General features: G+C 35.5%; 3 protein-coding genes across 4 annotated transcripts; 1 reads left to right on the forward strand and 2 right to left on the reverse strand.

Annotated features, from left to right (window-relative positions):
- The first annotated feature begins 6,830 nt into the window (after window positions 1–6,830).
- FRA1 (P-loop containing nucleoside triphosphate hydrolases superfamily protein) lies at window positions 6,831–17,592 on the forward strand. 2 transcript variants are annotated; one of them, XM_020677944.3, is made up of 26 exons: window positions 6,831–7,292; window positions 8,525–8,671; window positions 8,772–8,921; window positions 9,161–9,414; window positions 10,138–10,325; window positions 10,412–10,536; window positions 10,823–10,859; window positions 11,006–11,097; window positions 11,187–11,300; window positions 11,433–11,546; window positions 11,672–11,765; window positions 11,928–12,043; window positions 12,355–12,453; window positions 12,531–12,644; window positions 12,751–12,867; window positions 12,974–13,054; window positions 13,409–13,480; window positions 14,034–14,127; window positions 14,378–14,412; window positions 14,490–14,587; window positions 14,681–14,779; window positions 14,932–15,153; window positions 15,761–15,923; window positions 16,300–16,461; window positions 16,546–16,857; window positions 16,962–17,592. In XM_020677944.3, exons 1-25 carry the CDS (start codon window positions 7,140–7,142, stop codon window positions 16,756–16,758), a joined length of 3,153 nt encoding a protein of 1,050 aa, XP_020533603.1. In that variant the 5' UTR covers window positions 6,831–7,139; the 3' UTR covers window positions 16,759–16,857; window positions 16,962–17,592. The 2 variants fall into 2 exon arrangements, with proteins under 2 accessions (XP_020533603.1, XP_012068304.1); XM_012212914.4 differs by having other exon boundaries at window positions 6,833–7,292; window positions 11,931–12,043.
- A 451-nt stretch (window positions 17,593–18,043) lies between these two features.
- LOC105630921 (uncharacterized) lies at window positions 18,044–20,383 on the reverse strand. Its single transcript, XM_012212913.4, has 2 exons — window positions 20,034–20,383; window positions 18,044–18,734 (listed from the first exon to the last, which is right to left on the reverse strand). The coding sequence occupies exons 1-2, from the start codon at window positions 20,178–20,180 to the stop codon at window positions 18,369–18,371; spliced, it is 513 nt and encodes a 170-aa protein (XP_012068303.1). The 5' UTR covers window positions 20,181–20,383; the 3' UTR covers window positions 18,044–18,368.
- Window positions 20,384–21,540: 1,157 nt separating this feature from the next.
- LOC105630920 (Leucine-rich repeat protein kinase family protein) lies at window positions 21,541–24,848 on the reverse strand. The gene is made up of 2 exons (XM_012212912.4): window positions 23,126–24,848; window positions 21,541–22,269 (listed from the first exon to the last, which is right to left on the reverse strand). The coding sequence occupies exons 1-2, from the start codon at window positions 24,522–24,524 to the stop codon at window positions 21,695–21,697; spliced, it is 1,974 nt and encodes a 657-aa protein (XP_012068302.1). The 5' UTR covers window positions 24,525–24,848; the 3' UTR covers window positions 21,541–21,694.
- Between the last annotated feature and the right edge of the window lie 311 nt (window positions 24,849–25,159).

Below are 25,159 nucleotides of genomic sequence, written 5' to 3' on the forward strand. Positions count from 1 at the left end.
TTTTTCTTCTAAATATATTTATTTTTCAGTCTGCATTTACATATAGTCAAGGTAATGGATATCAGTTTATGAGTTTCCATTTTCATAAGAATTGATTTGTACCATTCTGGCTAATAATAGAAATACCTTACAAAACACCATTAATTTGTAATTAATAACTTTAATTACATGCATGCATGAGGTAAAAAAAAAAATTTACAATACAAGAAAATAATCATAAACTGTGCTATGAACAGGGAAACACGTTAAGTGAGAATATGTATATTATAATTGTTGGGTTTGAGTTGAAATTATAGAGAAGGAATAATCATGGACCAACATTTTATTAGTGGTGGACACATACATATGTGGGTTCCTTTTAACAATTACATTATCTAACTAAAATATAATTCAACCTTTAATTTTCAATTGATTCACAACTGAAACTTAAATTGAAAAATAATCAAATTGACTACATTTTTTTTATTTTTTAAATTTTCCAGATCACCTCTTTGACTCTTTTCTTGCCTATTTTCCATTGTTAAGTTAGTTGGTTTCAACTCTTCTATTTTGCATGTCAAACTGATAAGTTAATCGTTTAAAAAAAAAAAATGGATATCTAAAAAAAATTATTAAGGTATAAAATAATAAAGAATTGTCAAAAATTGAATCAAATTTAATGGATGGCTCAACGTATTAGTGGATCAAGAGATCAGGGCCATTAGTCTAATACTAGCTAGAGCGAGTCAAGTTTTATTTTAGTGGGCCTGTATAATCTTGATCCATATTGATTGAAACTAGGCCATTGCGTTTGGGTTTGATTAATCTCTCGACAAAAAGCCCTCATCCATTTTCTATTCGGTCAAGGCCCAAATAATACAAAATGCATTTGCTATGACTTGGACGCTTCTTTTTTTTTTTTTTTTTTTTTTACCCCTCTTTTTGAAAATTTTATGTATTTGTTTTTTCTCAAAATATAAATTGATATCACTGAAATATATACATATTAAAAAAATTAGTTTATATATACAAATACCATATTTTTATTAGGAGGATTTAGGAAAAATACCACTAATGATACTTGTAAAGAAAAGAGGAAACGGTGATGCTATTGTTAGCCTGAATTTTAAGGTTGGAATCCCTAGTTTGAGATAAATTATTTAAAATGAATGGATAAAATTTTAACTTCTGATTCTAATTATAAGATTTTGACTTTGACCATATAGTGATCCTGTTTAGGAAACGGTACAGTTTAATAGTTCTCTTCTGGATGATTTGAACAGCTGGGACTTATTCAAGAAACAATTCATGGACAGACACAACATATGACTAGGCGATTGACCTATGAGGGACATAGTCTTCATTGGGTCGAACACTTTCCAGTTGTGGGACTCTTCAAAGTCTCAATAATTAACAAATTAGATTTGATTGATGATAATATTAGTTTTTTTTTTTTTTTTTTTTTCAAAAGTAAGGTTGTGTTAACCAATATATTTTCTTTAGAAAATTAACTAATATACTTTTATTTAGTGGTTAAGCATACTAAATTCACTTTGAGATTGCAAGATGATCTTGAAAGAAATTAATTTTTTTTATCTAAATTAACCTATTCATGAAGAGTGAGTCAAGTAATAAGGAATGATTGAATTTAACAAATAACTTCTACAAGATCAAGTGTTTAATACATGAAAAGACACTTACATAGTTCCTAAAAAAAAAAAAAAAAAAGAAAACGAGATGCGTCTCGACCCCCCAAAAAGAAAAAAAACGCTATATTTGTATGTAAATTAAAAAAAAAACTTTATACAATTTTCTAATATTTATTGAAATCAATGAATTTAAAAAACAAAAATGTATAACTTATTTTGTTTCGAAATTTAAGCCAATTAAGAAAGTGATTTATTGCTTCTTATAAATTGGTTTGCTCCTAATGAGTTTTGATATTATTGTGGCCGCTGCCAATAATGCAGAGTGTATAATATTTTTTACATATAGTACCTGATAACAACAAAAAAAAAAAAAAAAAAACAGTGGAGAGCAAATTAATTCATCATTAACAACTAATCAAACCCTTAGAAACTGGATGATAAGAAAGCAATCTTGTGGAGAGGGGAAAGAAGAGAAGAAAAAAAAAGGCAAACAAACCCCACTACTATCGGATATATATGTACTTGTAAGACTCATCTTAATCTATCAGTGAGTCCAAATCTTGACGCAATGACCCATGCGCATGATGAACACTGTCAATCTTGCACATGTCGTGTCTCTTGTAATCCAAATTTGGAGCCCATCGAATAAAGATTTATTGTACAAATTATAGTATAGAGTATAGACCATAAAAGAGCTTTTTATAGCAAATACAGGAGCTAGCGGTTTTCAAGCAGGACAATATACATTCCGGATCATAATTATGCGAACACAAATTGGATTTTGCATATTGGCTTTGAGTTGACAAGAGGGCCACTATGAACATCATTATGCCATTTTTTGGTATCATATCTCCTCTATGCATGGATAACTAAATAAAAATTTAGCTTATGAGATGGATATTATGTTAAGAATGTACTTAGAAATGAGTGCACTGATTAACAGAACTCTGTGATTGGACCTTGAGATAGTCCAAACTAGTTTTAATAATGGTGATAATAATTCTACTTAATTATAATATGTATATACAGTTGGTAGTGAGTGCGAGCTGACAGAATGAAAGGGGACAGAAAGATGAAGGAGCTTGGATAAAAAGAAAGGATTAGGAATAATGTTTTGATGTAAAGGGAGTGAAAGCATGTGATGCTAAGTCTCCACATGGGGTGGAAATTAAAAAGCATTTTGATCTGTGACAGTGAGGACTTGGGAATAAAGAAGATCTCTGCACAACTTCAGCACTAGATTTTTTAAATATTCCTCTTTGAAATTTAGTTGTGAGAAATTCGTTGAGGTCTAACGAGAGAGATAGCTCATTTATCTTTTTCATTTCATCAATTAAAGAATAGGGATTAAGAGCGTTGAATCTGAGACCTTTTAGTCCTAATTACCTTTACTTTAACCGTTACATCAAAATTTCATTGTCTTTATTTAGTTACTCTAATTAAAAATGTTTATAAACTCCTTAATTAATTTAAAAAAATGAAAGTCCGAAAGGCGAAAACTAATTTCACCTGGGTTAAGATTATTCATCAGGTTAATTGACAAATAAGGAATATATATATGTGGGAGACCTTGTATACTTTAATTTTATCAATTATCATAATAATTTATATTTTTTTTTTTGTATAATAAACATATACAAAAGGCAAAAGAAAAAACAAGACTAAGATTTTTGTCTGTGTCAATATTATATTCTTGTTTGGTAATAACAACAGATGGGTGTCATTCCCTATCCCCAAATTGGGGAACATAACTTAGGATGTTGCTAAGTTTAGGGAAAGGACGTGAAAGTATGAAAATCCTAATTTGAAGATTACAAATTCAAATTCCAAATGACATTATCTTTAAGAGAATATGTATTTAAAGTTTGATGTTTGATTAAAAAAAAATATGATGTTAAAATAATAATTACATTCAATATACAAAAAATATTATTGAAACAAACAAGAACAAATAAGTAAAACACTAAAACATTAAATTTTCCTAAATGTATAATTTGAGTTCCGAAATTTATAAGAAATATTTCATACTAATCTTGATTTTAATTTTAACCCATTAAAACCTTTAACTTGTAAAATTATGCTTGTTGAACGATTCAACTTACATACTTACACCTATTGCAAAATTTTATTTATTGAACACTTATCATTTATATTTTTCTCCTGAGTCCTTTTATAGCTTAATCACGATGTTAGTGGTTTGGGTTTTTGAAGTAATTGCTTAGCTTAATGGTTTTCTTTTTCGAGCTTATGCTCCTTAAAAGGGAAAACAAATTACAAATTAGGTATACTAGGTACTAGAGTGCTTAATCTAGACCTTCATCGCTAGCTAATTAAGGAGGCCTAGAAGGATTATAGATATCTCTATAAATGAAAATTTATTTTCCATCTATAGATAACAACTCAATACCTAATAATCTTCCAAAGAAATACAACACAAGGAAAAAAAAATTAGCGGACCATATAAAATTACGCTATAGGTTCCTTTTGTATGGTAAGTTCATTTATTACCACAGTAGGAAACCTGATGTATCCAAATTGTTTGCAATTTGCCATGGAGGACTTGTAAGAAAAGCAAGCACCGCCGACGTGGCCGTTTCAACAGCCAAGCATACAAAACCGAACAATTAATTATTGATATCTGACATAAAACAACAAAAGCAGAGCCACTTTCATCTACCCAATAGCCAAAGTGTCATTATTGATAAATGAAAATGGCAGATTAAGGGTAATCTAAACTCTCATTTTTTAGTTTGGTAACATAGATTAGGTTCATAAGTAGGAAATTAATGCATGTACAGTAACTATATATCAGTATTTGCTAAACACCAACGACAACCTAATCCATTTCCGGTGGGTCCTCGCTTTGCAGTTGTTATTTGGTCTGCATCTAAGCCAACGGTCAGATGGAGAGAAAATCCAATGAATGAAGAGTTAGGTTGAGGAAAAGGAAACTTGGGTTTGGATCTTAACATCAGCTTTCTCTGTCCCTCTCTTTTTTTTGTTTTCTCTTCCTTGTGAATAAAGCAGTCGTAGACAAGTGCTGCGAAGAAATTGATATCTGGACACAAATTTTGCTTAACTTGCAGTCTACCCTCAAGGGTAGAATTGCAAAAATAATTTGAACTAATGGGTCTAATTTTCTTTCATTTGGGTAAGTGTAATTCCATTTAGGTGGACGTAAAAAATCAAGATTTTGATGGTTTCAGTTTTTATTTTATTTTTTTTCTTTTTCCAGGATATTGGTAGTGTTAGTTTTTGCTAGTTATCCTCCAAGAAAGGAAAAATGAAATGATGGTTTAGCTACGGCCCACTAGAAAAGGTGGTCAGGCACGCTCTCTATGATATTATATGGGTGAGAAGAATCCATCAATCTCCTACAAACATATTATTTTTATAGATATTGGGTAGAGATCAGCATGATTATAATTGATATATATGTTCATGTGATTTCGATCTTGAACCCTAACGCCCCAGTATAGTTTTCAATGAAAACGAAGTGACATATACGTATTATTGGGTCCCCAACTAAAGAAAACCTGATTTTATTATTTTTTTTCTCCTTTTACTGCCATTGATCGAAGCTTTTTCATGTACTTTCAGGTTTCAGCACACCCCTTCTTTATTAAAGATTCACCATTTTCTTGGCAGGTATTGTTTTATGGGTAGGGTTAGGCTGCATAAAAGCCGTTCTAATTCCTAATTGAGGGCACATGCAATTAAGCTCCATCTGTGACATGAAAACAGAAAATCATTGATATTATTGTCTGCTTAAATTTGAGAAAGAAAGGGAAAAGACATTTCATTAATTAGAATTGGGGCAGTGGGGTAATTAGGAAGGTTAATGCCAAAACTTACTAATAAGAACAACCAAAATTCTAAGTCAGTTGTTGGTCAGAAATCATTTATATTTCATTAAAATTGAAGTTTATGGTCGGAATAATGATAATTTAGTTCTTTGAAGATTACAAATTTAATTTTTGAAAAGAATTTTAAGGAAAAGTTTTCGCTTATAATTTCATAAGCTTCTCTAAACTTTTTTTTTTCGTTTTTTTTAAGAGTAATTAACTAGAATATGCTTATATATATCTTACTGTTTGAATTATTTCTCGTTGAAAATATTACTTATTTGATTAAATCTCTTAATACTAGTAATTTCTAACAAATACGAAATGAAAAACATAATTTAGTGATTGATGGGTGAATTAATTGACTGCCATGTTTGAATGGTGCTTGATTTTACATGGAAAAGATGAGCTGGTCTGGCATGTTTGAATGCCCACACAAACAGACAGACACAAGGCTTATCCTTAAAGTTAGAAAATGGCGAGGGCAGCTGAATCAATCAACTCCTACAAAACCTGTAAAAAAAAAAAAAAAAAAAAAATGGAGAGAGAGAAGAAGAGTTTTGGCTTTGTGAATTCCTTGTTAACTTATTATGAACGAGAGAAAATGGGGTCCACTTAGGATTATACAGACACTACTAAAAAGACCATGTGAGGAGGGGAGACCACCAGCTGGCTCTGTCTATTGTGTGGGTCTCTCTTTCCGTCCTCTCCCTTTACTTCATCCCCTACCATTTCCCTTCTGTCACTTTCCATCATGCCTTCTTATGCTTCGCTTCACGGATCAATATACACCTACATACGAATACCTCCAAATTAATCCATTTTTACATCTAATTCATCGAATTTTATAATTAATTAGTATAATTAAAACCCATTACTAAATCAAATTATCTTTCTAGTTAATGAACAAATACAATACTCATAATTCTTAACATTATGCCAAAACCATCCTCCTTCAACTACACAGTGCTCGAGACTTCATTAAAATCGCAAAAATGATTGGACATCACGTGGCTTATGTGCTGTGATGGTCCTCTTTTCCACCACATTCTGGGGACAATCATGAATCATGAACATCATAATACGTGGTTTTTAATAAATTAATTTAATATTATAGGTAACAAGAAATGAAGATACACAGTAGTAGTATTTATTTTGTATACGCAGACGGGCTAAAAAGGGTAAAACCGTCAAAAAGGTAGAAGAAACGGAGGGAAAACAGCCGTTGAGAGAAGGAAGGGCAAAATGGGAAAGAGTGACACGAAAGTTTTACCAACGCAACCGTCTAGGCTGGTGTGTGCAGTGAAGGCTAAGGAAAATGATAGTGGTTGTTGTCGTAGCAGTTACCCTGCCATTTCTACTACTTCTAATATTCCACTCTTTTGCCGCTATTTCCCCAACTACCCTTCCCTTTCCTTTCTCTCTCTCTCTAGTACTCCTACTGCTGTGTGAAAAAAAAGAGCCTACTCTCACCCTCACCTTCTGTCTGGGGCTACTATTGCTGTTGCAGTATCACTTTCCTTGTCCTGAAATTCTCCAATTTCTCAGACAATGAGAACGGTTTCTTTTCTCTAACAACGAGGCTGATCTTTTTACGCTCTTTCTTTTAAATTTTAACCCTCTCAGTTTTTTTTTTCTTCAAATAAATCTATTTCTTTTGTTTGCTATGGAAGCTCCTCCTTCTCCCTCTCCTGCTAATAATGGTACTGCAGCTGAGGATTGTTGTGTCAAAGTTGCGGTTCATGTTCGACCGCTTATTGGCGATGAGCGGGCTCAAGGTTGTAAAGATTGTGTCACTGTCATTTCGGGGAAGCCTCAGGTACATTTCCATACAAGAATGTTAGACTTTGTTAACTATTTATGAACTCACTGATGGAGAAAAATTAAATAAAAAAAAATCTTCCTGGTTTCGTCTTGTGTTTGCTTTTTAGTGGATAATTCTTAGTAATGTTCTCCTTAGGAGATCTGGATCTTAGAGTTGGTTCTTGGATGGGTGAGGATTCTACGGTTTTTTGTCAACGTGCTGAGAATCATGCATGTTTGACTTGAAAGATTGTGCCATCTCAGTCTGAGTTTGGATCAGAAGCTATGTTAGTGACTGGCATTTCCATGTTTTGGTTTGCTTTTCACTCTTAATTGTGTAAGCTATAAATGGGGAAATTGGACGGTAATTTGGATGATTAAATGACAGTTCATTCGTCTATTTAGGGGAAGAACGGATACATTTCCCGTTTTCACGGTTTTGCTTCTTGGGAAATCCTTTGAAGAATCAGCTAGCTCTATCATTCAATTGTGCAACTTTATTCTTGATATTTTTGTTTAAATTCTGTGGAAAATATAATTCTGTTTAGGATTTGAAAAATGGACCTACTTGCCTCACTGGCTGCATTTTCATTCAATAGTTTGCCAATTAGGATCAGATATCCTCGGTTGTATTTCCTACCAGTTTCTAGTATCAGCTAATTCTATTGTAAGACTTGTTCAAAGTCTGTCTCGTTTGGACATGATATCAAGTACTGAACACAAACCCTCCTTTTCTTCTCTATTTGGTTTGGAATTTTTTTTAAAATTTTTTTCTCAAAAAATTTTGTTTTTCTTAAGGACAGTCAAAATCTACCACATTAGTGGTATATTTGCACGGTGTACTTCCTTATATGCACAAATTTCATGTTTCAAATTTCTGACTGTAGTTCTAGTTCAGACCCTTGTCTATATTGTCACCAAGCTCCAGCAATAGGTGGATTATCTAAGGGGTTTCTAGTTAATAATTGTGAATCACTAGTATTCCTATTTAGAACCCTAAATGGCGCATATTACTGTTTTATGCCAAAATGGTAATTAGTCTTCGCTTGCTATATTATCCGATTCTGGATGGAGGATTCAGATACCTTGCAATGAATGATGATCACAATGATGAAGTATTCTCAACTTCTTTAAGACATGCCTTTTCAGACATTGCAGAATATTGAAGTTCGTAAACTGCTAATTTATAACCTATGTTTGCTTTACATGTATGTCTGAAATCAAGTGTTATTTATGACCATGGTGCAGGTACAAATAGGTACACATTCATTTACTTTCGATCATGTATATGGGAGCACTGGTTCTCCTTCATCTGCCATGTTTGAAGAATGTATTGCTCCACTAGTTGATGGCTTATTCCAAGGATATAATGCAACGGTTCTTGCTTATGGTCAGGTAAACCTTTATCTTCCATGGGAAACTTGTTCAGTTGGTGCAAAAATTACTATGCAACGCAGTTTCTATTTACTCATTGTCATCTTTCCAACTGTTGCAGACAGGATCCGGGAAGACTTATACAATGGGCACTGGCTTTAAAGATGGTATCCAAACAGGAATAGTTCCTCAAGTCATGAATGTTTTGTTCAGCAAGATTGAAACTCTAAAGCATCAAACAGAATTCCAACTGCATGTTTCTTTCATTGAGGTGCATAGAACCCTTTCACCCTATATTGCAAATTTTGTAGCGATTTGATTAAAACACTGACGTATAGTGTGTCATAGCTTTTACCTTGACAATGATAAATGTTCATCTAGCAAGTTCTGTATGCTGCTTCTCAGTTTGAAGAAGCTTTCTAATTCCTAATTTCTAATATATGTGCGCATATAAAAAATATAGAAATCACTGTGACAATTATCTAATTGAAAGATTTTGATGTGAAAAAGATTCTAAAAGAAGAAGTACGTGATTTGCTGGATCCCACTTGTTTGAACAAATCAGATACTGCAAATGGGCACACAGGAAAATTAAGTGTCCCTGGGAAACCACCAATACAAATTCGTGAAACATCAAATGGTGTTATAACGCTAGCAGGATCTACTGAAGTTAGTGTCAGCACTCTTAAGGAAATGGCTGCTTGCTTAGAACAAGGATCTTTGAGCAGGGCAACTGGGAGTACAAACATGAACAATCAGTCGAGGTAGATTCATATAATGACTACATATTTATTTATTTCCTGGAATTTAATTTGTCATATAATATATTCATATTATATAATATCATTTATTTGACCTACTATAATGTGTATTTTGATTGTGTAACTGTTGGATGCAGAGCAATAGTGGGTAAAGAACTATGGTAAAACTAATTCATTGAGACACTGGGGACTGTTAGCATATCAAAATTACATTCCTATTATTGTGAAACATACATGAGCAAACGTTTATTTTTCCTTTACAGGATGATCAGAAAAAGAATGGCTTTTGTCTCCTATTAGTTGAGTTGGAAAATAAGTGACTAACATGGATTTTATAATATTTTTTAATGCCTTATATTTCATATAACAAAGGGATATTTGTTATGAACCTTTTGTCTAGTAAGGATAGTAGATTTGAGTTAACACTGTAATTAGGGTGGACGTGTAATATATAACATAAGAAGGCTGTAACCTTAAGGCTTGAAGATAAATCACTGTAATTCCTATCAAGTTCTTTTATCGTGCAGGTGGACAATGATTTTTCTGGTGAAAATTATTGCAGTATTAAAAAAAAAAAAAAAAAAAAAATTAGTCCTCAACTCATGTTATGTTACATAGCAAAATTTTGGGTTACCAACCCATTTTGTAAGACGTTTGGTAATTCTTAATGTTAAAGCTGAAGTGCTTATCACCACCTTCACATATAATTCTTGTGGATTTGTTCAGTCGTTCACATGCCATCTTCACCATCACATTAGAGCAAATGCGCAAGCTCAATCCTTTGTTCCCTGGGGACAGCAGTCCTAACGAGAGTATGAACGAAGAATATCTATGTGCCAAGTTGCATTTAGTTGATCTTGCTGGATCAGAGCGAGCTAAAAGAACTGGTTCGGATGGTTTGCGTTTTAAGGAAGGTTGGTGACATTGGTTAAAACTTGTTGCATGTGAATTTACCTTTTGGTTGTAGTATAATGTATGAACAGTTTTACCTTTTCACCAGGGGTTCACATAAACAAGGGCCTTCTTGCACTTGGTAATGTTATCAGTGCATTAGGTGATGAAAAAAAGCGCAAAGAAGGAGTACATGTTCCTTATCGGGATAGTAAACTGACTCGACTTCTGCAGGTATGTCTGTCTGGGAGCTGAATCCCATTTCCTAAGCACCCCCTGGCCCCTTCCATCCTTGAAATAATCTACAGAAGTGGTAAAGATGTGAATAATTTTTGGTTTTTTAAGGAAATTCCTTCTCAAAAATACTTGGAGTTATTTCTTCCTCAGCGCCCACGGCTAAATGTGATACATTTGGCATTTTACTGTATACCTTGAATGATGAACGGTCAATTAGTTGAAAAGAAGTAGAAAATATGTAACTTCATATTTATGCTTAGACTAATGTTCCTATTTTTGGCAGGACTCACTTGGTGGTAACAGTAAAACAGTTATGATAGGTAACCTCACATGCTCTCGCTATCTCAACCTTCAAAGTTCAATCTCTTTGTTCTATTTCCTCTGAAGCCTTATCTCTATGTTATCCCTGTAGATCCCTTTTTATATAATGTTATTTTAACATCATGCGAATTTCTCCCTTTCCTAGCTTGCATTAGTCCTGCTGACATCAATGCTGAGGAGACTCTTAATACTCTAAAGTATGCAAATCGTGCTCGCAATATCCAAAATAAGCCTGTTGTAAGTTTTCATAATAAATTAGTTTTTAGTTTCTTCTTTTTCCTCTTTCCCTCATGTTGATAAACATGCAAAATTTTTATTTTTAACAGGTAAATAGAGATCCCATGTCCAGTGAGATGCTAAGAATGCGCCAACAATTAGAGTTTTTGCAGGCTGAACTTTGTGCCCGAGGGGGAGGAGGTTCTTCATCAGATGAAGTTCAGGTATCATCCGATTGAAGTTTTTAAAAGGAGAGATTTAATTTACTTGAAAAATAATCCATTCTGGATTAGTTACATCTCTAATAATGATAATCTATTCTGGTTAATAACATCTCCAACAATCTGTTTATTTAGGTTCTTAAGGAAAGAATTGCTTGGCTTGAAGCTGCTAATGAAGATCTCTGCCGTGAACTTCATGAATATCGCAGCAGATGCACTGCAGTGGAGCAACGTGAAACAGATGCTCAGGTATGTTATGCTTTTAGACATTTATGATTTCTCCTTTAGTTTCTGAATGCAGGAGATTATGTAGTTCACTTTCACGCTAATTTTAAGTGCTATATATGTAAATCTGAAATTGTATTTCTTTTTAGGATGGTAGCACCTGTTATGTAAAAAGCGATGGGCTTAAAAGGAGTTTGCACAGTATAGAGTCAGCAGATTATCAAATGGGAGAAACCATGTCAGGTAGAAATCCTTTTCTCTGATACTTGCCCTTATATCCTTTCTGGTTATTACATACAGTTCATCATAATTTTTCTTTTATTGCTGGAATCTTTGCTTCTGCATTTCTTACTTCAATAAAGCATAAATTCTGGTTTGAATTTGAACTGTAATTGCCAACTTTAGCAGGTGATTCCAGGGAAATTGATGAAGAGGTAGCAAAAGAGTGGGAGCACACACTTCTGCAGAATACGATGGATAAGGAATTGCATGAGTTGAATAGACGTTTAGAGGAGAAGGAGGTACATATTTTTTCTTGTTCCATGATGATAATTTCATATTTCTGAAGTTCCCTTCTAATGATCAAGTCAGAGTATAAGGATCTCTGAATCCGGGAATGCTTTTTTTTTTTCTTATTTGTTACTATTGTTTCATTTGCTCTCTTCTGCATATATTCAGATTGGAAAATCACACTTCATATAATTCTAGCCATTATCTGTTCAGTAATCTCTGCTTCTTTGTTGCTTATAATACATGTGCTAACAATCATATGCTTAATAATCACATAATTGTTATCTTGATTTTTATATTTTTCCATTTTCTGCCTGAGCAGTCAGAGATGAAACTTTTTGGAGGTATTGATACTGCAGCGCTGAAGCAACACTTTGGCAAGAAAATCATGGAATTAGAGGATGAAAAAAGAGCAGTGCAGGTTAAAATGAAATCTCCTAAATTTTTTATTGCTCACCAACAGAGAAAGATGTCTGATTTTTTAATTTATTGATGCAGCAAGAGAGAGATCGCTTGTTGGCTGAAATTGAAAATCTCTCATCCGGTTCCGATGGGCAGGCACAAAAATTGCAAGATATTCATGCCCAGAAATTAAAAGCACTTGAGTCACAGGTCCCACACTTTAGCCAATATTCGATGCATTTTCCATTCAAAGAGAACTATACTCATAATTATGTTCAAGTTATAATTTATAAACAATTTCAAAATATGCACACAGATTCTGGATCTAAAGAAAAAACAAGAGAACCAGGTTCAACTTTTAAAGCAAAAGCAAAAGAGTGATGAAGCAGCAAAGAGGTTGCAAGATGAAATTCAATCTATAAAAGCCCAAAAGGTAAAGTATTTTGCATTGTTTGTGTTTATTTTTTATCTATGTTGCTAATTTTTTTTCTTGTTTTTTTCCTCTTGTTTTCTTTTTCCCCTCTCTTCTGAGAGCACAGGTTCAATTGCAACACAGGATCAAACAAGAGGCAGAACAATTTCGCCAGTGGAAAGCCTCTCGGGAGAAAGAACTGCTTCAGGTATTTTTCCATTCGTTTTGTTACCCTCGAAAAATTTCTATGTCAACCCTTCTTTAATCTTGCTATCTCATGTGATTTGATAGAAGTGGTGATCAATTCAAGCAGTTAAATATATGTAGGCAATGCAGTTTTTGTATGTCAAGGAAATTACCCATGCATTCATGAGCATAATAGGATCTTATGAAATTCGGTTGTTAATGTAAACCATGTTTGATTTTTTAATGTTGTTCTTGTTCTTATAAATGCCATTATCTCACGAGCATCTTACATCTTTTATATGTGTGTGTGTAAAGCACATTGTTAACATTTTTTATGTGTTTGCTCCCTTTGTTTATAATTATTTTGCTCCTGCAGTTGCGGAAGGAGGGCAGAAGAAACGAATTTGAAAGACATAAGCTACAAGCTTTAAACCAGCGCCAGAAAATGGTAAGCTTAATACTGTCTTTTGCATATCTAATGCTCTGTTCATTGCACATTAAGTAGACAATAATTTCGAGAAAAGACATCTTTGATGAATAGTTTTTAAATTCTAAAAGACTTTAGTTTCTTTCTAACAAAAAATCCCATTTGGTTGGCCATGTATTTCTAATTGACTGAGTCCTTATATGATGGATCCACGAGCCTAAGTCTTGGTCACAAAATTTAGTAGTCAATACTGTCGTGTATTTTCTGCCTTTTAATCTTTTTAAAGCATCGCTACTTAGTAAAAATTACTCGTGCTTCTGCCTGGTAATGTTACATTTGAGTAAGAAACTTACTGAATAATGGAAATTTGGAAGCTGTAGGACTACTACTTGTAAAATCTGGCTGGCAGATTTACATATTCTTTATTTGGAGGATGTATCAGACTCTTCCAAGAAGAAAATAAAAGAAGAATTACTACCTTCTCAACTTTTCGAAAATCAAATGATATTGTTTCAATATTTACCTCTACTGATAATTTGCAGCCTCTTTATCATAATAAGTTCGTTTGTTTCAGGTTCTTCAAAGAAAGACGGAGGAGGCTGCTATGGCCACCAAGCGGCTGAAGGAGCTGCTTGAAGCTCGTAAATCTTCTGTCCGAGACAGCTCAGGTACGTTGTATTTATCATTTTCAGTTGTATATGGGCATTCTGTGTTCTGAGTAAGTGCATGCCCCCTTCTTTTTTATGAGGGATAAAGTTATGCTGCATTTTTCATCATCAAAACTTATACAGTTGATTTAAATATGAATGTCTTCTGCGACATGGTATTTTCATCATTAGGAGCATGGGGGCGTTCACATAGTGGTTTCTTTCCTTTTCTTAATATTAAATTACTAATAGTATATGCCAAATCTTCCAGCTACAATACCCAACGGAAATGGCACAAATGGACAGGTAATGATTTTGGCTTCTCTCACTTTAGGTTCACATGGTTATCATTGCCTCACATTTAATATAAGTTGCACATGCAGAGCAATGAGAAATCCTTACAACGTTGGCTAGACCATGAGCTAGAAGTCATGGTGAATGTGCATGAAGTCCGTTTTGAGTATGAGAAACAAAGCCAAGTGTAAGTGCTTAATCCTACATTTAATAACTCCAGGTGTCAAGTGGTGTCGTAATCTGGTCTCATACTTTATGTTGATTGTGCTGCAATCTACAGACGAGCTGCACTTGCAGAAGAGCTAGCTGTGTTGAAGCAGGCAGATGAGTTTGCTTCAAAGGGGCTGAGTCCTCCAAGAGGAAAGAATGGCTTTGCTAGGTAAGATTGTTGCAAAAATACTGTCTTAATTCTGCACAATTCTTCCACTTCACATGGCCAGTAAAAAATAGATTTGATGGTGTCAAGCAGATAATAGAGCACAAATTCTGATAAATATCACAATTCTTGAAGTGTGTTTCCTGCTTTTTCAGGGCTTCTTCCATGTCACCAAATGCAAGAATGGCGAGAATATCTTCACTTGAGAACATGTTAAGCATATCATCTAATTCACTTGTTGCAATGGCTTCACAACTTTCAGAGGCAGAAGAGCGGGAACGTGGATTCACCAACCGTGGGCGTTGGAATCAGCTGCGTTCAATGGGAGATGCAAAGAACTTGCTTCAGTATATGTTCAATTCTCTGGCAGATGCGAGGTGCTTTCTTGAACAATGCTGTTCAGAAGTTCACAATATTATTCTGTTGGAATTCCATTAAGTTGTTCTTTTGGTATCTGGCTGCAACTTCAATCTTCTCAGTCATACCCTGCTTATTGTAGCAGAAACTTTCATAAAGTAATTTTAGTCTCTGGAGAACTTCAAGCAATTGAAAAGAATTAGACCATGAGCTGAACCTTGACCACGGAGCTAGTTTGCTCATATAACAGAGAAGCAGTGGTTTAGAACCTGAAATGATGCTTATTGTTTTTCTTTCTATGCCATTCCTTCATTTCGACATTTCCATCCCCTCCCCTCCTCTCTTTGCTGTTGGAAATCAATAAATTTAAACTCTCCACAGCCAAAATTCACTCAGCAAAGAAAGATGATAAAAATAAGCTGGTTAAGTTACTTCTATGATTGTTAGTGCCAAACATACAGGAAGCTCAAATCTGTGGATGTTATGCAAGTCTTATTAATTTATCTTCTGTTAATGCCTTTATTTAATTCACACTAAAATGATTAACAGGCAGTATGAATGTGTTATTTGAATTATGTTGGTAAATTTTGTTCACCTACCTGACTAATTTGCTTATTATATGAACAGGTGTCATATATGGGAGAAGGAAATGGAAGTCAAGGAAATGAAAGAACAATTTAAAGAACTTGTAGGCCTGTTGCGACAAAGTGAGGTGCGAAGAAAGGAAGTAGAGAAGGAGTTAAAATTGAGAGAGCAAGCTGTTTCAAATGCTTTGGCAACATCAGTTTCGGTAAGATAATGTTTCATAGAGTACGATGAACTTATTTTTCTACTCTATGAGTGCATCCCTAAGCTTGATTTAGATGATAGAGATTACTAGGACCTGGGTTCTCTCAGTGTATGCGTTCCTTATAAAGAGTACTTGCATAATTTTGATGATGAACTCCCTTACTGCTAATCCTTCCTTCAGCTAAATGAAACTTTTTCCAAGCTTTGCGTTCTGTATTCTTTCTTTGAAATGGAACCCCAATTTGCAAGCTTGAGATAATATGCATTTTGATGTTCCCTAACTAGTTTATCGCGCTGTCTTGAAAATTCTGTTAGTTTGTTTAGCCTTATATCATTATCTTTCTCAATGAAAATATGACTATTTCTCAATGCTCCAGCCTGGCCACGAACAGGGAAATTCTCTGAAACATTTTGCTGATGATATGAGTGGTTCCTTGTCTCCAATGTCCGTCCCAGCACAGAAACAGCTGAAATATACACCAGGAATTGCTAATAGTTTGGTAAGAGAATCAACAGCGTTCATAGATCAGACAAGAAAGGTAAGCTTCCTTCTTCTTTCCTTAGTGGCTTGAATCTGCCTTGTCACTTGGCTAAGAAAGTAGTTGACCTTACTGTTGGTGCAGATGGTGCCACTTGGCCATTTGTCAATGAGAAAATTAGCAGTTGCAGGACAAGGTGGGAGGCTGTGGAGGTGGAAGAGAAGTCATCACCAGTGGCTTTTGCAATTCAAATGGAAGTGGCAGAAGCCATGGAGACTGTCAGAATTGATTAGACACAGTGATGAAACAATTATAAGGGCAAAGCATCGTCCACATGCTCTGCCACATGCGGTATGATGTTCTGTCATCACCAGATTTTTCTTTCCCAATACTCATCTTTGACCTATAAGTATGATCCCCATCCATTCCACAGAGCATGCCTGCAAAAAAATGGAGGTAATCTTTTGTCTTTCTACCTCTCTTTTCTTTTTCCCCTGGCTCCAAGTTTTATACATCAGTGAACCTTCAATATCATTACGACTTGAATCATTTGTATGCAGTGTTGGAAGTGGCTGTTGAGGAGCTATGCTTCTAGTTGTCATGGATGAGCTGATTTTGAAAATGTTAGGTTTGTCTTCTTGGAAAAATTTTTTTGATGTGGTCAGTGCATTCGGAGCATCTTGTAAAGCAGCGTTGATGCTACCAATGATTCACCCAAATATTTTACAAAGTTATCCAGAGTTGTGACATGGTGTTAGTAGTGATGCACTGGTAAAAAAGGGAAAAATCTTCCCACCCGTTTATAACGTTTTGGTATATAATATATATTTTCTGTCAATAACAACACTTTGAGGGAAGAAAACAGTCCCGCAAGTATAGAAATATATAACAAAGGTTCAGCCTTTTATCTTTTTCTCTTTCTTCTTTGTTCTTTTCCCAAATTGTAAGCTTCCTGGCTAATTTCTCCCAATGTTTATTATGTGCTAGCACAATATTGATTCTGGTGAAAGTATTGAACCATGTAGGACTTGCCTCTCAAAACAGAACATTTTTTTTTTTTGTTCAATTTGAATTACACTTTCACTGGCGACGGTGGTTCCGTGTAAAGATAGAGTGATTTTGTTTACATTGTACTAGTTTAATGACAGTATCATGGAATGATAGTTTGGTGTTGGAGTGTGAGTTTTGCCATTGATCAACTTTCACTAAAGTGTAAAAGCTTACTGCTGTAAGTTTTCTTATTTTCTACCGTTATAAGAGTTGACGAGTATTATTAGTTGATCCAAACGTAATACTAATAATTTCAACTTTCGAGATATACAGAAGTCAATGGTGAAATTGAGTGAAATACTAGAGGAACTGAACGTGAAATAAATATACGCACTGAGAACTCAAGTGATGTCGTGGTTACAGCATTTTGAAAAGGTTTCAAGAAACGTCAAGTTCAAACCTGGAATAAATATCTGAAATTTTGTCTGGAAGAATACCGAAAAAACACACACCGGCTACCTTTGTCATCCACGAGAATTCCTTCTTTTAAAAATCATCTGAATGCAGGGGGAGATTGGACATTGAATATCATCTAAACAGACTCTTCTGCAGGAAAATTGCTGCCACTGCGCTAAGAAAACCTGAATGCTAATGGGCAGGAGAAAAAGAAAACACTCGATTAGCAAAATGAAAAAGGAATACAAGATTATTACATACACAGATTTTGATCCATGTAAATGTATTGACAACTAAAATAGAGCAAACACTATCTATAGTTATCAAAACAAGAGAGCGGGTTTTCCTTAAATCCAACTTTGACCAATTAACCCCCTCTTATGGCTTTTAGCATTTTATCTGATAATGATCATGTTTGGCATTCTTGAACCATGTATTCCAATGTAGAAGTAGGGCAACAGTATGCTAATGAAACATGCCAAGGAGCACTTCATGGACCGGATATTCTACATTCTAGCACATCAGAGCTTGCAACACCAGTAGGCATAATGCTCATCTTTGCGATGGTTACTAACAAGACCACCACATTGTAGACAGATAAAGCTGCTTCCATCTGAGAATGCATCCAACACAATTTGCATCCTGCCAGTTTCTGCAAGAATAGAGTTCACATGAGCATCTGGTGGTATTGATGGGCCACCTACATTACAAGCCAATGTTTCCATTGTAGAAGGCTGGGCTTCAGCAATTGCACACTCAGCAAACAAAGCCGCAAGTTGATCAACAGCAGTGTTCTCTTGCATTCTGTTCCTGTACAGCTCACGAGCACGATTCAGGGACTGAAACACAGCCTCATCCCCACCTTTGGTACGCATTGCCATGACAACCTGTTCCAAACACTAGTAAGCACTAGATCTATATGGTTTCTAAGTTTTTCTTTACACCCATAGTGCACAGCAATTTACAAACACCTCTGAACTGTGAGTATGTGCAATTACATTACCAATCTTCCAAAGATAATATACTTGAAAATTCTATATATAATGACATGAAAAAGAAGATAAAAATTTATGAAAATATGAAGTCATCAACTCATTAAAGTCCCTAAGGTAACGCAAATGTTTAACAACAACCAAGCCTTAGTATGAAGAAAAAAAAAAAAAAAGGTTGACAAAAAAAAAAAGGTTGACTTGAAAAAGAATGATCAATCGATTCAATGCTTTCTCTAAGTCCTTATACTGATCAAATATATCAAAGCAATCAAATATGGTAAATACATTTGTAAGGTGAAATTATAACCCTACAACAACACATTAAGGTCTTCTTTTCTCCTAGTTCTAAGATATTAACAGTTACTTCAGTATTTCTTTAGTATGATAAGATGAATCACGGTAAAAGCACGACTCCTTTGTCCTCAGCTTTGCTGACATGAAGAAACCTACTAGCACCTAGAAAAATACACTCAATCCCATAGCCTCATGCCATTGAAGCTAAGGCTCCAACGAATGCCAATTACCATTTCAAGCAATAGTTTTATGGCAGTTGGGAAAAAAAGAAACAGGCTTTTGAGCACATGTATCCAAGCCAATTAATACCTGATTAAGCTATTAACAGGTGAAGCTATAGCGTGGGAAGCAGATTGTAAAATGTGGATGGAGACACTGGGTACTTGTGACAGCCAAGACATTATCTTAACAACTTGACCATCATCTCTTGATGATAAGAGCAGCATAAACTAGCAATTACGAAACTATAACAGCTCAAGTCTCCATCGCCTGATGCAAAATAGTCTTTTTCAAGATTAGATGTTTTTTGCTCCATATAGAGTCAAATAGTAGATTTAAGCTTTTAGAGTAATTATCCTGCAACAACCACTTTCCCCTTTCTATTTAATGTGTTTTCTTTTTTCATCGTAATCTTCTTCTTTGCACACAAAATAATGTGTTGATTGACAAGAAATAAAATTAGCAATGCCAATAGCCAATCAAAATCAAAAAGATGAAAAGAAAAACAGATTTCTTTTAATTTAGGCAATCCGAAAAATCCAAAAGATGATTAATTCAATACGAAAAACATCAAATTTTAGTAATGACAAATTAGGCAAAATAAGATAAAAATCCAACTCAGGAAAATCAAAAGAATCGTTAGAAAATTAAAAATAGTAAAGGGAAAGAATTTTAATTTACAGCTTGTAGAGCCTGAGAAGGTTTTCCTTGGTTGATGAGCTGGCGAGCCAATGTGATTAACTCTTTGACGACGTCGTTCGAACCTTGTTGAGGCACCACCGTCACAGCTTCTCTCTCCGTCATGTCGGTGTCCATGACATCTGGCATTTCAGTGCCCTTGTTATTAGGTTTCTTTCACTTCCCGAAGATTTTACGAGTTAATAAACGCTCTAGTGCATGTCTCTTAATTCTTCTTCCTTTTTAGGTTGTCGAACTAAATTCCAGAAATGCTCCAACAGATCTTTAACAATTCCTTATTGATTTACGGGTACTGATTACCAGATGATTCTAGCGAAGTCCACCGCCCATTAACCTCTATGTTCAATCGCTACGGGATGATTTCCGGCTTCTAGTTCTGAACTGGGCTTCGGCCCATGGTCTGCTCCTTCCTTTTTCTACTGGGCTCATATTTTCTAATGGGCTTCTATTTAAAACCTCCATGCGTGGTTGAGATTGGAGACTGGTATGTACTGATGAAATTCTAACTTTCATATCCACAGGGGACATAATAATGGTGGAAATAAAACAACGATGAATTTCTAAAGTTATTTCATAACCTGAACTATGCACGACTTATTGTGCATTTAATTTAAAATTTGGTATTGCATATTTTTCTACACTAATAATAATAATAATAGTTCTTTGAGTCTATGATTTTTATTTGTAAAATACTAATTTGAACTATTTAAAAGATGTTTAATTGATCTAAATTTACGTGTTAAAGTGCTCAATAAAATGATTTTATAAGTTCAAGTGTTTAATAGTTGTAATTTATAAAATTGAAGTATTTAATGGATTAATTAAAAATAGGGTATCATTATTAACATAATAAATTTCAGGCAGCTTGAGGTAGGTATTAATTTTTATGATTCATTAACTCAAATATATAGTACACACGATATTGTCCTCCCTCGATACCAAAGATGGAGCAAAATCATCAAAGACGTTGTCCAACCATGCTTGCTCAAATGATGATATTATGCTAGTTATGGTAGAACCATAGAAGAGAATCATCGATCATGATTGTGGATGCAAGAAGCAATCAATAATGGCCGCTTGCCTTTATGCAAGATAGGCATGTGGCTTTCACATTGCAAGCTCATTCGTTTACACGCATGGCCAAAATGGCAGCTGAAGATTAAGTATTTGGTGAAAACTTTTGCAAGAGATATCAAACACTTAAAGACGATTGTTTTAACATATATTATATAAAACCTAACGAAAATAAACATAGTCAGAAACAAACTTTAATTTCTTAAACTGTTAAACAGCACCTGATTCTTACAGGGGGTCAGACCAATTGCCCTCCCCTGGATCCGCCATGATTGGACAGCTGGATTACATAGAATTGGTCTGAGCAATTGCTTAAACTTTAATTGCCTCACTGCTCTATTTGCAGATATTGATTATAGATTATCAAAATACTATCTTTGGTGGACAGGAAACAAATAAAGCAGCGAGGCAAGAATAGGCTAGAAATACATCTGCATATAATGCCACAAATAATACTTACATAGAATGGAGAAACCACGAAAAGAGCATCACTGCATTTATATCACCTACTAATTTTCTTTTTACTCTATGGATTAGTAAATATCTTGACTTGTACAAAATGCTAATAATTAGAGCATGCCAATTTGCTGGTCCAATTCACCATCCTCCATTAATACAGTTTCTTTAATTTCCTGTAACATTTTCAACACCTGCCACATGGTGGGTCTCTGCTCCGGTGATGTCAAACTACAAGCTATAGCTACCTCAAGAAGCATTTCCAGCCTGTTGTCTTCTCCGCCGTCATCTTCTCTCGTGGACCTAACCCAACCCATCATATCATCAGGCACTAATAACGGAAGCTGGGAGGGAGGTTTGCCAGTTAAAAGTTCTAGCAAGAGAATTCCAAATGAAAATACATCAGATTTAGATGTTGGCTGTTGATTTGAATTTCGACTTTCTGGGGCTTTGTATGCCGTGACATCTGGGTCTGGGTCATCTTCTGATACTGAAGTGGAGAGAACGACAAGGCAGTAGTCTGCAATACACGCCTCGAAATCAGGGCCAAGAAGGACATTACAGGACTTGAGATTGCCATGGACAAGCCTCCATGCTTGGTGGATGTAGGAGAGGCCCTGGGCTACGTCCTCGGCTATCTTTAAACAAGACGTCCAGTGGAGCGGTTTTGCTCTTGCTGATTTTGAACCTGCACGTGCCAATTACTGTTTCCAATTAGAAATGCTAAATTCAGAAGCGACTACAGCACCTCAGTGAAATCTAGAGAGGTCGTCGGACCCGCGAAAAAAAGAGACCCTTTCATGACGTATCAATTTTTGACCGGAAAGTCTTATCCACAAAATTGACTGGCAAGGTGGCAATGTGCGTGGCCCGCACCGGGGCCCGTCCGAGAGCCAGATCTCAACCGACAAAAATTTTCTGCTGGGGAGCGCGTTTGCAATAGGCGCGTCAACTCATTAACCTTTTACTACGAACAAGATTGGAAGTGGGCCCAATTGGACATGCTGGATCGTATACACAGAGCAATCGCTCTAGGACACATGGCGTCAGTTTGTACGCTTCCCCGCACAGAAAGAAACTCTCTGAATAGGTAGTGTGTTCCACGCGATGAGATCTAATTAAACGGCTAACGAGATTCCTAAGCCCATTACGAAAGCTTTTTTGCCTATTCTAATCACGATTTACAAGTAAACTGAAAAGAAAACCATATTCTAAACGAAATAATAATAATAATAATAATAATAATAATAATAAAATAATAGCACTACAGTATTCGTAAAATCAAGCCAATTCCCAATGTCGTCAGCGGCGAGATTCTCGGTTTTGGTAGAAAAAACTTAGATACTGCCAAATCTAGTAGCTTCAAATCAATAAGACGATGATGGATATTAATCTGTGTATTTAATATTTTAATCATTAATTAATCCATCTAAAAAATCAACACATCCTGTCTCATTGAGTTAATCGCTGTTGTCAAACTCGCTCACTGAGTTAAACAATACCAAAATAAAATTCGGCAGAGAAGACAGAAGCTTTAAACTTACCGTGTATGAGAGAGTGAAGGCTGCCGTTGGGTTGGTAATCATAAATGAGAAGCCTTTCTTCCCTAGCTTGGAAATATGCCCTGAGTGGAACCAAATTGGGATGCCTGAGTCCGCCCACTGATTCCATGTGCCGCTCGAAAATTTCTTTGCTAGTGCTTCCTAATTTACTAGCATCAAGCCTCTTCACGCTAACAATCAGACGATTATCCAGAACAGCTTTGTAGGTGGTTCCCAAAGTGCCTCTACCTAGCAACTCAGCCGAAGCTCTCATCAGTTGATCCAGACTGTACAGTTGTGCCTCTCCCGCACAGAATACCAAATTCCCACTCTTGCCCACATGCATCCCTTGCACTCTTTTTATCTTCTCTTCCAACTCATTTTCTTGCTGGTCTATTTGCATCACTGCCGCCACTTCTGCAGCCACGCCATCCGAAGAAATTATAGCTTTTGACTGTTTTTCGTTCCTCTGTTTCCTTACAGCCATCACAAAGCAAAGAAGCGAACCAACGAGAACTAATACTCCTGATGAGAACCCAATGATCACTGCCATTTTCTTATGTTTGGTACTGGTATTCGGTTGTGACAATTCAACACCGTGTAATTCTTCGCTTTGGCCAAGCGCCACTGAAGGTGGCGGTGATATCTCTGGTGAAGATTGCGATGGACCAAAAAATGGAGGACTGGGATGGCATTCTTTGTGTATAATCTCTCCACAAAGACTCGGGTTTGACAAAAATGAAGAGAGCTCAAAACGTAATAATGCGGGGGTAACTGGGATTGCACCAGTAAAGTTGTTGTATGAAACATTGAATGTTCGTAGAGATGACTGGTTTAATGGAGGGATGCTGCCATAGAAGTGGTTCCTGTCGAGACGTAGGTAGTACAAGCGGTCTAGAGAGGTTAGCCAGGTGGGTAGTGGTCCTGTTAGATTGTTCTGTGACAGATCAAGAGTACGGAGTCTGTGAAGAGAATGGATTGAAGGAGGAAAAGAACCTGAAAAGTAGTTTCGATCAAGAAACAAGGATTTGAGATTGAAAAGCTTGGACAAATCAGGAATGGGTCCGTTGAGGGAGTTGTTCTGTAGACTGAGGACACGAATCTGGTCAAGGCGAGTCAAAGTGTTGGGAGCGAAAACACCACCGAGATCTAAGCCTTGGACAACGAGGCGCACCACTTTATCTTGAAAGCATATCACTCCTCGCCATCGACAGAAAAGGAAACTTGTATTTTGAGAGTATGGAAGGTGATTTCTCAAATCAGCTTTTGATTTGAAATCGAGAAGCGCAGTGGCATCTGAAGGCTGTGGTGAGTTCACTGCTGAAGCAAAAGAGCCAGAAACCATGATTATGGAGCTCAATGATAGAAGAAGAAAGGCATTTGATAGGAGAAGATGAAGCATTCTCTCTCAAAAATATTAACACAGGCAGTAAAGGAAAATCACAGAAACGCGTTTGGCTGTCTCTGTTTCTCAAAAGGGTAGAGACGCACGGTCAATTTCATTCCCCGAAGGATAAAAGCTTAGGATTTGATTTGAAAGGAAAAAGGAGAGGGTGATGGGAGGGAATGGAAGAGCGAGCGCTTCATGACAAAAGGATGTAAGAACTGAGAAGCAGCTGTCGGGGACTCAAAACCTGCATGATGCTCAGAATCACGTGAAGAGAAGAGAAAGAAAGAAGCTTTCTCTATTAGCGTCTCTTTGGTTAAAAATGTATTTTGATGAACGGTTTCTATCTTCTTTAATTTTGTCAGATGGTGGTGTACACTACTGCGCTAGACCCTCCCTAGTTGACCGGTAAATAAATTCAGTAAAAATGTATCAATTAAACAACCTTTTCAACTAGAGTAAAAATTTAATTTAGTTCTTGAATTTTGAACAAAGCTCAATTGAGCACCTATACTTATTGATAGGAATTAATAAATATACTGCTCAAACTTATAACCCTCATTAAATGACCATTTAGGTCATTGAAATTGAGTAACAAATGTTCAAAATTCTCCCTCATTATTTTTGACCTGGATCTTTACTGAATATTT

The sequence above is a fragment of the Jatropha curcas genome, chromosome 9 (genome assembly GCF_041381405.1).
Source record: "Jatropha curcas cultivar XTBG-Jc1 chromosome 9, XTBG_Jcur_1.0, whole genome shotgun sequence".
In the NCBI taxonomy this organism is placed as follows: domain Eukaryota; kingdom Viridiplantae; phylum Streptophyta; class Magnoliopsida; order Malpighiales; family Euphorbiaceae; genus Jatropha; species Jatropha curcas.